Genomic DNA, 14469 nt, shown 5'->3' with positions numbered 1-14469 from the left:
CAGTAACCTCTTTAAAATATCCATCCACATTTATTAGTGTTCTGTGCCTAACGAGAACAATAGGCAGATTGTGTGTGTGTGTTTGTGTGTGTGTGTCTGTGTGTGTGTGTGTGTGTGTGTGTGTGAGAGAGAGAGAGAGAGTACGTAAGGAGGAGATAATAGTTGCTTAATTTAGAGTAGAAATGAAGGGAAGTTGTACAGTATAGGGAGTAGAAATGAAAGGTTAATTACAATTATAGTTTTCATAATTATGATTTCATTAGTGTACCTGTAACTATCGTTGTTTTTTTAGATTCCGTTAGTCCTTCATATCTACATAGGGAGTGGGGCCTCTTCCATGTAATCCGCCATGTTGCACCGCTATGTTTCTACAGTAGCCCAGAAAGGACAAACCTAAACACTAGCTCAATGCTTTTTGCATTGTTATGGCATTTGACGTAGGTACTTGGACACGCTTGTTAAGGGGAAGGTTATTCAGCTAGTTGCAATTCAGCAACCTCACCACTAGATGACACTAAAAACCACACACGGTACATTTAAGGAAAGTGGTACTGCGTAGAGAGTAGAAATGAAGGAAGGTTGTACTCTAGAGAGAGTAGAAATGAGAGAAGGTTGTACTCTATAGAGAGTAGAAAAAAAGGAAGGTTGTACTCTATAGAGAGTAGAAGTGAAGGTAAAGTAGCAGTAGTACGAAAACAAGGTAGATAGAATGCAATCTGACTCCGGTTGAACTGCCAGGCCAGTGGGAGAAGGCTGCTGATGAAACAGGTAATGGAAATAAGAATTGGACAGCTGAGCGAGTGAGTCACGGAAGATGGATGGAGTGATGGGTGGTTAGATAGATAGATGGATAGATGGATGAAAGAAAAGGGGAAAAAAAGGCAGAGAGATGGGGAGAGATAAAGAGAGAGAGAGTAAGAAGGGTAGGGAGAGAAAGATGGATATTTCAGTGGCAGCAGTTGAAAGAAAGCCTGCAAAATGCACTGGCATCTTTTCCTTGACTCCCAGTCGGTTAGATGACATTCCTCCAGCCCCGTATCTGTCCACAGGAAGCCGTCCGAAGCGTTATCGATCATGTCACTAACGAGACCAATATGCCAGGAGCTCAGTGAGGACGGATCAAGTGGCCCTCTCATTTACGGAGACCAATTAGCATCCTCTCCCCTTCGGCCCCTGGAAGGCATCCTCCATGTGGGTGACAGCACGCCGCACTGAAATCATCACATCTTAATTAGCTCTTTGCTCAAGCAGCGACTCTTATCGACACCTCTGCCTGATTAATGAACTCAGGCACACCTGGCTAGAACTTCTTCCACTTGAGATGGTGAAAGCCCTCAACTCTGTTCAGTAAAAGAAAACAGTGATCATTTATCCCTCGTTATTGGGTTGTTATCGTTAAGCACCTTGGCAACAAAATAACTAATCAGTATGAATGCATACTTTGCTGTAGTCGTACATTAGTAAAGACGTTACTAATTTGGACATGAAGTCTGCATAGAGGGTTGGTAAAGTACTGAAGCTCTAGATTAGTGATATGTGTTTAATAGATTAATGATAGCCTTTGAATTAAGCTTTAATGATGCAGAATTGGAATACTGGGGGTGAGAAAAGCATATGGATGAGAAAGGAGAAGAGAGAGACTGAGTTGTAATTTGCTGGCGGTGGTCCATGAATGTGTTGTGAATATTGATGGAAATGTCTGAGGGAAATGAGCATGGTGCTTCTCCCGACTGTGTGTGTGTGTGTGTGTGTGTGTGTGTGTGTGTGTGTGTGTGTGTGTGTGTCTGTGTCTGTGTGTCTGTGTCTGTGTGTGTGTGTGTGTCTGTGTGTGTGTGTGTATTTAGAGTGGGTGAAGGACAAGTGTTCCCTCCTCATAGCCGGAGTGTGAAGGTGAACAAGCACACACTAAAGTACTTGTTTTTGTGTAAATTGTGTGTGTAGGTGTGTGTGGGTGGGTGAGTGTGTTTGTGTGTGTGTGTGTGTGTGTATGTGTGTGTGTGTTGCCTATCAGAGTTGATATGAGCGAGAGAAAGAGCGAGTGGAGAGGGGGCTTCTGCGGTGCAGACACAGCAGGGCACAGCCGCCTCTGAATGGAAGCCAGACTCTTTGAGAATTGGAAGCGCTGCGTCCACTACAGAGCCGCACTGCTGAAAAGCAGACAGTTGTGAGGAGTCGATCTTCTTCTCTTTGCTTTCCTATGACACTTTTAATGTTCGCACAATCACAAGCGGCTGCCAGAGACGGAAAAGGGGACCTTGCCGGGGTCACAGATTAACTTCTCATGCACTGCATACTGTGGGCCTAACTGATGGACTGTGTGTGTGTGTGTGTGTGTGTGTGTGTGTGTGTGTGTGTGTGTGTGTGTGTGTGTGTGTGTGTGTGTGTGTGTGTGTGTGTGTGTGTGTGTGTGTGTGTGTGTGTGTGTGTGCGCGCGCGTGTCTGTGTCTGTGTGAGCATGTATACAGTGTGTGATCTATAATTGTAATAGTAGGTGTATTTTAACAGTGAGAAACAGAATATCAACAAAAAAATCCAGAAAACTGCATTTTATAACATTTATGACTTAATTTGCATTTGATGCAGAAAATGAGTATTTGAACCCCTAGCAAAACATGACTTAAGTACTTGGTGGAATAACCCTTGTTGGCAAGCACAGACGTCAGACTTTTCTTGTAGTTGGTCACCAGGTTTACACACATCTCAGGAGGGATTTTGGTCCACTCCTCTTTGCAGATCCTCTCCAAATCCTTAAGGTTGCGTTTTCAATGGGAGGGAATGAGGGAATGAGGTTCAAGCCCATTATTCCACGTTACATGGCCCCATCCATAGTCCCCTCGATGCAGTGGAGTCGTCCTGTACCCTTGGCAGAGAAACAGCCCCAAAGCATAATGTTTCTACCTCCATGCTTGACGGTGGGGATGGTGTTCTGGGGGGCATATTCAGCATTCTTACCCCTCCAAACGCGGCAAGTCGAGTTGATGCCAAAGAGCTTGATTTTGGTCTCATCTGACCACATCCTGTCCCCAAATCCTCCTTAGAATAATTTAAGTGTTCATTGGCAAACTTCAGACGGCCCTGTACATGTGCTTCCTTGAGCAGGGGGACCTTGCGAGTGCTGCAGTACTTCAAACCATTACGACGTAGTGTGTTGCCAATGGTTTTCTTGGTGACTGTGGTCCCAGCTGCCTTGAGATCATTCACAAGCTCCCCGTGTGTAGTTCTGGGGTTATTCTGCACCTTTCGGATGATCACCGATACCGCACGAGGGGATATCTTGCATGGAGCCCCAGACCTAGAGCGATTGACAGTTGTTTGGTGTTGCCCCCATTTACGAATAATCGCACCAATAGTTGTCTGCTTCTCACCAAGCTGCTTGTCGATGGTTTTGTAACCCATTCCAGCCTTGTGCGGGTCTACAATCTTATCTCTGACGTCCTTGGTCAACTCTTTGGTCTTGCCCATGGTGGTGAGGTTGAAGGTGTGAAGTATGATTTTTTGGACAGGTTTTTTTTATACACGTCACCAGTTGAGATCAGGTGTACCTTGTTAGGCCTAATGAGGACTAATCTGTGTGCTTCTTGGGCACATAACTGTTCATTGGGAGCCAGAATTGTTGCTGTTTGCTTGGGGGTTCAAATACTTATTTTCTGCATCAAATACAAATAAAGTCATAAATGTTATAAAATGCAGTTTTCTGGATTTTTTTGTTGATATTCTGTTTCTCACGGTTAAAATACACCTACCATTACAATTATAGATCACACATTTGTTTGCAAGTGGCCAAACTTGCGAAATCGGCAGGGGTTCAAATACTTATTTTCCCCACTGTATGTGTGTGTCTCTGCATACAGATGCATGCTGGTGTTGTATGCATATATACTGAAGCGTGTATATGGATATGTATTTGTCTGTGACCGACACTCATATTAAGGACCCTGGTCAGTTTGTATACCCTTGTGTTATGTGCGTAGTAATAGAAAGCTAAAGTGCATTGCAGAACTTTGTCATTAAGTTGCCTGTCAGACTCTTTCAGTTCAGAACTCGTTAGTCGTGTAGAGCACTCATGAGATGCAGCTGCGGGCGCTGAGAGCCTCTGGATGGAGACAGACATGCTGAGTTTAATACATTTATGTGGAATTTCACGTGTGTTTGCATTTGTGCATGTGCTCTTCTCGTGTATGTGTGTGTGTGTGTATTTGTCTTTTGTGTACATACTGTTGTGGTGTGTGTGTCTGTCTCTGTCTGTCTGTCTGTCTGTCTGTCTGTCTGTCTGTCTGTCTGTCTGTCTGTCTGTCTGTCTGTCTGTCTGTCTGTCTGTGTGTGTGTGTGTGTGTGTGTGTGTGTGTGTGTGTGTGTGTGTGTGTGTGTGTGTGTGTGTGTCTTTGTGTGTATGTGTGTGTGTGTGTGTGTGTGTGTGTGTGTGTGTGTGCCTCACCATATGTGTGCATGGGGGATTATCTATGTCTGGTGACTCTAGTGATGAATTAATTGGGCCAAAGAGTGTAAGGCTTGTTATGTAAGTAATTAAGTTCTGAGAGTAATTATAAGTTACTCACATGTAAGGGAGTTATCTCCTGTGCGTTATGCAGCCCATGTCGTCTGATGTATAATACATAAACCCTTGCACTCTGGAGTTCTCCTCCGCATTACGGATATATGAAGATGGTCTTAATCCATTCCACAGTTTCTTGCCAGAGGGAGAATGTTGCATTCCGTTTTTTTCCGGCAGAAACAGGCTCTCTGATTGTAAACAAAACTCTGTGTTTTTCTTCGTAGTGGGAAGTCATGCTGCTGTCTGAAATTCTTCTCCGTGTACTTGCTGACTCTGAAGTGATTTAATTAAACACTCTCTCTCTCTCTCTCCCTCCAATGGAGATGAAAGTAGAGAGTAATTTTTCATTTGACCCCCGTACATTCATGGTGCCTGTCATGTCTGGAGAGCGGGATGTGGAATCGAAATGAGATTTGGAGCCTTGGGTGGTGCCTGATTTTTTTTTTTCTTCTCTCGATTTGGTGAAATGTATTTCACCGCTCCTCTCATTTTCGCTTCATTCTTGTCGCGGGCCTTTGTGACAGGGGGCTTAGATGGGAGATAAGCAAATAAATTAAGCTTAGTGAAAGAGTGGTGTGTGCCTGTGTGTGTGTGTGTGTGTGTGTGTGTGTGTGTGTGTGTGTGTGTGTGTGTGTGTGTGTGTGTGTGTGTGTGTGTGTGTGTGTGTGTGTGTGTGTGTGTGTGTGTGTGTGTGTGTGCGCGTGAATAAGAAAAAGCCTTTGCTGGCATATTAGATTTTCCAGCAGATATGCTGTTCATGTCCATGATTAACTGATCTGGCTGTGTTTATGCTGAGGTGTAGAAAAGCCCAGGTAGAGTGCATCATTGTGTGTGTGTGTGTGTGTGTGTGTGTGTGTGTGTGTGTGTGTGTGTGTGTGTGTGTGTGTGTGTGTGTGTGTGTGTGTGTGTGTGTGTGTGTGTGTGTGTGTGTGTGTGTGTGTGTGTGTGTGTGTGAATGCCAGCCAACGCAGCCTGCTGTCTGTGCAGTTACTCTCTTAATCAGAGTTTTTTTTCTCTCTATGTCATCAGTGTTTCTTTTGTTACAAAATGTCCCACATCTGTCTCACCAACATCTTTACATTTCCACAGTCATCCTAGCATGAAGCACACTTGCCTCTGATCTGTTTTGTCATTCATGGCTTTGCAATGACATCACCCATGTGGTTTTGCCCCCCCCCCCCCCCCAGGTAAGATGTTCAAGTCCATCGACCTGTCGCTCATCGTGGAGTTCATGCTGATGTTCTACAAGGACAAGCCCATCGACTGGCTGCTGGATCACATCATGTGGGTGAAGGTGTGCAACCCAGAGAAGGATGCGGTGAGTGGGGGGACCTGTCCCTCTTTAGAACCCTATTAGCTGTCCTTCTCTAGAACCCTGTTAGCTGTCCCTCTCTAGAACCCTGTTAGCTGTCCCTCTCTATAACCCTGTTAGCTGTCCCTCTCTAGAACCCTGTTAGCTGCCCCTCTCTAGAACCCTGTTAGCTGTCCCTCTCTAGAACCCTGTTAGCTGTCCCTCTCTGGAACCCTGTTAGCTGTCCCTCAGATATGCGTGTAGTCCTGGATTATGTCAGGGTTTGACAGGTGGTTTACTGTAAGAACCCATTTCACCTAACCGTGGTTCTGTTTGACTAAAGTAAATGGGCGCTCTACTGTCGAGAGTAGGGGCATACTGAGCAGTCAGGGCAGGTAGACACTACTACACTGAGTTTATGTAGCGGAGACACTACTTTGTTTGTGCAGTTATGTTGTTAAGTGGTGTAGGATTGTAAAGCTGTGAACAGTGACTTATCCAGGTCTCTTCTGTCTCCTCCCACCCCACCACCTTCACCCACTCAATTTGAACATCACCCTTGCACAAAAATACACACTCACACACACACACACACACACACACACACACACACACACACACTTATTGGCATGTTTGGCACACAGAAACACTGTGACCGACAGAAGGCCAACCTTAGGATCCGCTTCAAGCCCTCCCTCTTCCAGCACGTGGGCACCCACTCCTCTCTGGCCGGAAAGATCCAGAAGCTGAAGGTGAGGACCGGGGAAGGTGCCGTGTCTAAAACTCCAGCCTTTTGTCTCAAAGCGCTCCTCTCAGCCTCGCAGACAGACAGGCTGTCTTTACACTGCAGGAATCTTTGATGGACTAGTGAACCCTGCACCAGATCCATAAGGGGGGAATCGATAGAAAGAGAGGAAAAAGTTTACAGTATAATGATTTCATCGTCTCCTACTGGGCTGAATCTTTGCAGTTTGTGTACCCTGTCAACCAAAGTCTATGTTATTTATTTATTTGTGTGTGTGTTTGTTTGTTTGTTTATGCTTGGGAGATAGGTGGCTGTGAGGCTGTGCTCAGTCGATACCTCATTGACCTGTGCCATCATGGCTCACTGATTGTCTAATTTAGAGGACATGCAGTCCAATAAACTTTGGATGATGCTATTACTGCTACTGCTCTCTCTCTCTCTCTATCTCTCTCTCTCTCTCTCTCTCTCTCTCTCTCTCTCTCTCTGCCCCACTGCCATGTCTTTCCTTCACCTATTTCATTCCTTCCCCTTCCCTATGCTGCATCAGTCACTCTTCCCAGCTCCCCATTGGTCCACTGAATTCTACTTCCTGTTGTGCCCCACCCTTGGTTTCTTGTTTGGTTCCACTTCCTGTGCCGTGACGATCCCCCTGTGTTCCTCCTCAGGATAAGGACTTTGGGAAGCAGACGCTTCACAAGGGTCACGCCAATCCCCTTGCGGAGGTCACCACTAGCCTGAAGACCTATCAGCACTTCACGCTGGAGAAGGCCTACCTGGGAGAGGACTTCTTCTGGGCCTTCACTCCCGTGGCCGGGGACTTCATCCGTATTCGCTTCTTCACCCCTGTCCGCATCGAGAGGTAAAGAGATGGACCAGGGGCGGGCAGTAGGAGAACATCTCACATCTATGTGTATGCGTCTGTGTATACTCACAAACACACACACACATGGACACATACACTGAGAGTTGTGGGATGCTTAAAGGGTAATGTGAGAAACTCTGACTTTGACAGACATCTGGGAGGCCCAATCCCTGAAAATCTGAATTTTTGAAAACAGTGTGTGAAGATGTGGAATAATTCTTATGGAGGGATGGATGTGGGTGTGTCTGGGACGCCAGACACCACTGTGGAGCCTTCTGGAGGTGTCGTTGGCCTAATTCAATGAAACACTGATGAAGGAAGGTGCCCACTTGACAACACCAGAGATATGCTCACCAAGGCATCTTTGTTGTTGTTGTTGTTGTTGTTGTTAAGTATTCTTAAGTATCGGTATGATGGTTGTAGTGCACCTTGTTGTTATAATACTTATGCTAGGTTGTTGGGCATGAGGTCCCCAACCAATAGCATGAGGAATTTAACATCTTTTCCTGTGTATAACAAGAAATACATATGTATATCTTAAAGGGAAAATTAGAAATTCCATTTTATATCTCACTTAACGTGATGTAGATAGTTCCTGTTTAGACTTTGTGAATCATCTCTTCTTCTCTTCTCTCCTCTCCTCTTCTCTTCTCCTCCTGTTCGTGTGGCAGATACTTCCTCCGCAGTGGGAACATTGAGCACCCAGGGGACAAGCTCTACAACACCACGGTGGAGGTGCTGCCTTTCGACGTGAGTCACTCGCCACTGCTCCTCCATCCCCGCTGCTCTCCTCCCTCTCTTCTAGTCCTCACATGCTGATATCAGAAAAACTGCTCTCCTATCTCTTCAAGCCTTCTCTAATAGGGCATCAGGGATTGCCTGCCATTACACGTCCACTGACCTTACACTGAATATGTCACAATTGAATAGTGACTCGGTTCAATATCAGATAAAGAAATGAGTCATAAAGGACCCTATTGATGAGCTCAACGAATCTGCAAATGCACAAAGTTTGGACTCGAGTACCGAGTACAACTTGCTCATCATTGAATGCCATTCCATCCTCTGAGATCAGATTGTCCTGTCCTGTGTCTTGAGGACTTTGCGTGGTTTCAGTGGTCTCCCCTGCACATAGTCCTGGTTATAACCATCCCCATCTCACAACACACAGGTATACAGTCAGTACAGTCATTAGCTGTACTTCACTGGTCAGTCAGCAGTAGTAGCAGCAGCAGTGCCCCCATGCTAGAACAGACAGCCTGACTGGCCCACTCTGCCTAGCTAGCTGACCTAGCTAGCTGACAATAGTTATCTAGTTCATATCTAGTGTTGGCCACGGACTATGGACATGTTAACCCAGAATGGCACATTTTCCTCTTCACTTCGTGATCCTATAATTAACATAGAAATGTCATCTCCCGGACCATTAATTAAGTCAACATTTCATCAGATATGAACTATACAGCTGGCACTGCTAACTACCTATGATGCTAAAATCATTAACAAGCCAGACGACCATATCCATGTCAACAATGCAAAACGTCAATCGAATCTCTTCTCATCCAGTCAGAGTGAGTGACAAAAGCTTTTGTCGTGTCCAATTCTAAGTCTTTTACTATTTTCACAATCAGAAACTCAAACCCAAGACGTTTTGTTCCAACAGATTTACTGTAGTAATTTAAGCCACAATAAAGAGATGAATACCGGAAATAGATCTGCCAAAGTACACTCGCGCCGACATATTTAAACCTATAATTAGCACCTCCCATCTGTGTTTTGCTTGGTTGACCAATCCAGCCAATTAAACCTGACCTCCCACCTGACCCCAATCAAGACTTACACTGTATCTAATAACACACCCATTATTTCCCTTAGGTCAACTGGGGTCACGCCCCCTTATTCGAAATCTCAACCTTTGTCTAAAATGTAACCCAAATCTAAACTTTACACTAATTCAACGGCTATCTGGTAAATCCCTGCTTACTCATATAAAAATATCCCACATATTCACCCTCTGCACCCTTTTAGAATTTTACAAAGGTCTGCGATGCCCTAGCAGACGCACATTTGAGCTCTTTGACGTAATTTCTTGTAGAGCGACAGTCGACCTTTAGTCTCCACTGGGCTCAGAGGCAGACAGGACACCACACCCAGGAAGTGGGAGATGGAGATGGAGATGGAGATGGAGATGGAGACCGAAGGGATGTGGGGAATGTATGAGGGACAGACAGACAGACAGAAAGAGAGACAGAGACAGAGACAGAGACAGAGAGAGTGACAAGAAGGATATAATAAAAAAAGGGCCTGAATAAATGCTGCTGTCTCTGTGGTGCCACGATAATCAGATCAGACTGGCCATTGGCCTGAGTCCACAGGCTCACTTTAAGGAGATATTTCATCTCACGGGCTGTGTGTGTGTGTGTGTGTGTGTGTGTGTGTGTGTGTGTGTGTGTGTGTGTGTGTGTGTGTGTGTGAGCAAGCGAGTGAGTGTGTGTGCGCTTATGTGTGTGCGCTTATGGGTGTGTGTGTGTGCGTGCGCTTATGTGTGTGAGCTTATGTGTGTGTGTGTGTGTGCGTGCCTGTGAGGAGAGAGCAGCAGGAGGGAGAAGGCGGCACACCGTGATTTAAGATTAGGGCCGGAAACGCACGCTTGGCACAAGATTAATGGCTGGTCTTTCTGAGCCTGAGAACAGATTTCACCTCTCTATCGCCCTTGCGCTCTCTCTCCCTCTCTCTCTCTCCCTCTCTCTCTCTCTCTCTCTCCCTCTCCCTCTCCCTCTCCCTCTCTCCCCCCTCTCTCATATTCTCTCTCTCACTCTTTCTCACTTACTCTGTGCATCTTTGTTTTTTCCTTCCATAATGTTCTCTCTCTTCCTCTCTTGTACCCCCTCAGCTTCTCACTAACTCCTCTTCCTCTCTCTTCCTGTCCCTGTGTCTCTCACTCACTCCTCTTCCTCTCTTCCTGTCCCTGTGTTTCTCACTGCGGTATTTCGCTGTCTCCTATTTTTGCTCTCTTGTTATTGTTCTCCATCCATTAGAATCTCTCTCCCTCCCTCTTCCCGCTCTCTCTCTCTTTCTCTCTCTCTCCCTCTTCCTTCTCCCTCTCTCTGTTTCTCTCCCTCTTCCCTTTTACCTCCCCTTTACCTCCCTCTCTCTCTCTTTCTCTCTCTCTCCCTCTCTCTTCCCTTTAACCCCCCCCCTCTCTCTCTCCCTCCTTCTTTCTCTCTCTCTCTCTCTCTTTGTCTCTATTTCTCTGCACTCCCAATCTGGGCATCCCTGGAGAGCTGTTGAGACTCTGTGTAACTCTGCTGGAGAAGATGCTTTAGAGGGAATGCAGGGCTGCTGCAGTGCCAGCTCTGCTGTTTATACTTGTTTGTTTGTGTGTGTGTGTATGTGTTTGTTTGTCTTGTTTGTCTGTCATCTGGGGAGGCTGGAGGATTACAGGGGGATCATTTGGGGCTTTGTGAATGGAATAAATGACCACCTCGGTCAGAGGTGGTCGCAATCATCACCCTAGAGATGCCCAGGTATCGAAAGGCTGACAGATGAAAGGCCACAGGGAACAGAGGGCATCACCCTCTGATTGCATCCAAATTACATTCTGTATGCGGGGGGTGTGTGGGTGGGTGGGTGGGTGGTGTGGGTGTGGGTGGGGCGACAGGGATTGATTTCCTGTTTCTCCGACGCAGGTCAGATCATTTTCTGTCTTTCTGAAAGGTCAGAGCGTTTTCTTCTCTGCTTTCATATTCACATTTCTACCAAGAAAACTCTCAAAAAGATGGCATTTTCCCCTCAAAGGAAGGACAGACGTGCCGGGTTTGTAGAGTAAGGGGTTGAAGAGGATTGGGTTATTATCCCCATAATGATTTAGAGTTAAAAGAAAATATGAATTGAAACCATGTGTGGGTGGTTGTGTGTGTGTGTGTGTGTGTGTGTGTGCGTGTGTGCGTGCGTGTGTCTCTGTGTCTCTGTGTGTCTGTGTGTCTGTGTGTGTGTGTGTTCGTAAGTGTGTGTTTCCATGAAAATATGTTGGTGACAGCAATGTTCTTCTGCAAAATATTCTCTCTGTCTTTCTCTCACTGTCTGTTTCTGTCTCTCCATTGTGCTCTCAGAATATTCAATCAGAGAAGGAAGCCTTGAAGGAAGGCAGGGAAAAAACACCGAAGTACCATCGCACTGAGGACGGCTTCATCCGGATAGGTGAGCTCTACATCTGTGTCGGCGTGTCTTTGTTTCCCTATCATCCACACCCATTTCCACCATCTGTCCTGCCCAGTTTACCCAGCTTGCCCTGGGACCCTTCCAATGTCCTCATGCCTCTATTATACTGCTCAGGCATCCACTTCTTGTCCCCCACCTTTCCCCTCATGAAACCATTTTTCTTTTTGCCAAAACCGGTCCACCGCTGACGCAAATCCATCTCACTCGATTAGCGAGGTCTATCAAAGCCGAGATATCCTTTCGGCACTGTGACGTAAGACGTGCTACCACAGCTAACCTGATGTTCAGCTGGCTCGAGAGAATTCAAAACAGCTGCAATTATTTAGCCACAAATCTCTCTCTATTGCTCTGTCTCTCGCTCGCTCGCTCGCTCGCTCGCTCAGGACTTTAGAAACGCCAGCCCGCACTGCCAAAAGGAAAGGCGAGGAGGAAATGGCATGTAAATTGGACGGGGTGGAAGAGCTCCATGACTTATGCGAACCAGGAATCATAAATTTGCTCACCAAACAAAATGTCTCTAGCCCTTAAGGGAGGGGGGATGCTGCCCATTCCACCTAAAGTGTGATGTATTATTTTGCTGAGGCACTTCGACACGGATCAGGCCGGAGCAGCACACTCTCTGGACTGTTAATGTCCTCTCAAGTGAACCGGAGTGGCGATCTCCTGGCCTGGCACACGTGGGCCACTGCAGGAAGGCAGCCTGCCACGAACAAACGAACGAAACGGACGAACGAACGCCCTACGAATGCAAAGCTCGTGGCTTAAGAGACTTGCTCTCACATCATAAATTACAATAAGCACTCCATCTCATTCATGAAATTGTCTTGGGGGGGGTGGGATCGATAATGGACCAGCAGTGGTTTGCTTTGCGAAGAGAAAAAAATAAAATCATCAATTAATATGACAGCTGATCCTGAGAGCTTTGGCATGGAGGACTACCTCGTTCAGAGACACTCATTTAAATTCAGAGTAGATGGAATTTATTAGAAGAGCTCTTGCTATTTCATTTTGTAATTTTATTTTGCCTGTTCGCCCCGATGTGATATCAGTTCTCATAAAATAGTTCGCAATGTTTGATTTGTTCTGTCTCATGAGAGTCTCTCGCTCTCTCTTTCCCTCTCTCTCTCTCTCTCTCTCTCTCTCCTTTTCTCTCTCTGCCTCTCTGTCTCTCTCTCTCAGGAAAGTTCCAGAATGGGATTGCAGAGGGAGAAGTGGATCCTTCCTTTGGTCCTCTGGAGGCCTTAAGGCTCTCAATACTGACAGACTCGCCCGTCTGGGTCATCCTTAGTGAGGTAGGCCGGGTCATTTCCCACAATCCCATTCTCCACATGAGTGTTTCTTGCCTCCAGGGTGGGAATGTCACATACCTGACCACCCATTCAAAACCAGTTATAGTAGCTTAGATCTGGGCAGGGAAGACAGATGAGGTTTCCTAATTACTTACAATTGGTCTACTTAACTACTCTATCTAACTATTTATTTCTATTCTATTTCTGTTTCATGAAACCTGCTTGTTTTTATTAAGTTAAGTCTGTATGCTGCAGCTAGCTAATTGGGATCATCTCATCTTATTGTCAGAGTTCAGGTGTGAACAAATAGTCAGCATGCAATATAAGCTATATAATTATATATAATATAATATAATTTATGACCTCTTTTGATCAATTGGGTTGTGCATTGCAATGATCTCTTCCAAAGCACTGTGGGACAGATGTTGAACTCTTTCATTCCAGATATTCATCAAGAAAGCAGAATGAGCAAACTCACAGCAATACCTCACAAATCCATTCAGCCTTTGGGCAAAAGGAGGAGAGGCCTTTTCCAGCTGCTCTTCCCAGGCTTTGGCCCAGTGGTGATTTAACATGGTTGAATGCCGCCACCTGCTGGCGTTAAGCTGGTACAGCAGGTTCGAGTCAGAGACGCGACGGTCAGCCATCCCACAAGAGTGCAAGGGAGAATTTGCCTGGACAAATGACAGCGACCGTGACTACGGGGGGGGGGGGACAGATGACGCTGTATTTTATAAACTGTATTTATGTGTGTATATACGCTCATGTTTCTGTAATTGTAATTACACTGGTTAATGTCAATGGGCTTGCTGGATTGTCTCGCCCCTTTGACGAATTTATGACATTTAAAAGTGCTGCTTTCAGAATGGAAGACTTTGCTTTTGATTTTTCCAACCTAAGTAATCTTTAATTTGCTAAATTAAAAATTGCCTTGTAGATCATTTTCTGATTTTTTTTTCTCCTCAAAGCAACAGTTTTACTCTTGCCTACCATCTAATATGAATTAGTTATAATATGTTTTCATGACTATACATATTTGAAGTACACACATGCATTTGATCTTTCTAAAAGTGTGTTTGTATGTGTGTATATAGCTCTAATGAGTGTCCCAAAGTCAATTCTGAGAGCCTAGGTAAAGTAAGTGATTCGAAAAAGTGTCTTAAAACCTAGTTGCTATTTAATTATTTAAGAGAAAAAAAAATATTCTTCTTCCTTTTCTGCCCTTCTGACTTTATATACAAACATAAACTAGATCTTTTGAGCCATAGATCACGGATAGAAGATTACATTAGCAAGGCCATCTGTGCAATCATTATTTTCCTTTCTCTCTCTCTTTCTCTCTCTCTCTGCTTGCAATTTGCCTTAATGTGACTTGAAGCTAACTGCAGTCGGGGTCAGTTGGCATGAGATGAAGTTATAGACCCCCAGCAGAGCAGTGAGATGCAATATGAAACAGAACAGAAAGGAAGGATGGTCTGGGGGAAAAAAGCCTCCGATGCCTCTCTTTGC

General features: G+C 45.4%; 1 protein-coding gene across 1 annotated transcript in view; it reads left to right on the top strand.

The window, feature by feature from the left end:
- The window catches only part of mgat4b (alpha-1,3-mannosyl-glycoprotein 4-beta-N-acetylglucosaminyltransferase B), a 114576-nt gene extending 100680 nt beyond the window's left edge, over positions 1-13896 (top strand). Inside the window, exons 9-15 of the mRNA XM_031586871.2 lie at positions 5740-5870; positions 6488-6595; positions 7254-7447; positions 8122-8200; positions 11563-11650; positions 12851-12963; positions 13405-13896. Coding sequence (XP_031442731.1) covers positions 5740-5870; positions 6488-6595; positions 7254-7447; positions 8122-8200; positions 11563-11650; positions 12851-12963; positions 13405-13428 — 737 coding nt within the window. The 3' untranslated portion in view covers positions 13429-13896. The remainder of the gene's footprint in view (positions 1-5739; positions 5871-6487; positions 6596-7253; positions 7448-8121; positions 8201-11562; positions 11651-12850; positions 12964-13404) is intronic.
- The last annotated feature ends 573 nt before the right edge of the window (positions 13897-14469 follow it).

The sequence above is a fragment of the Clupea harengus genome, chromosome 20 (assembly GCF_900700415.2).
Source record: "Clupea harengus chromosome 20, Ch_v2.0.2, whole genome shotgun sequence".
Lineage (NCBI taxonomy): Eukaryota > Metazoa > Chordata > Actinopteri > Clupeiformes > Clupeidae > Clupea > Clupea harengus.
Note: the sequence above shows the minus strand (reverse complement) of the source record. Positions and strands in the feature narration are given on the sequence as shown.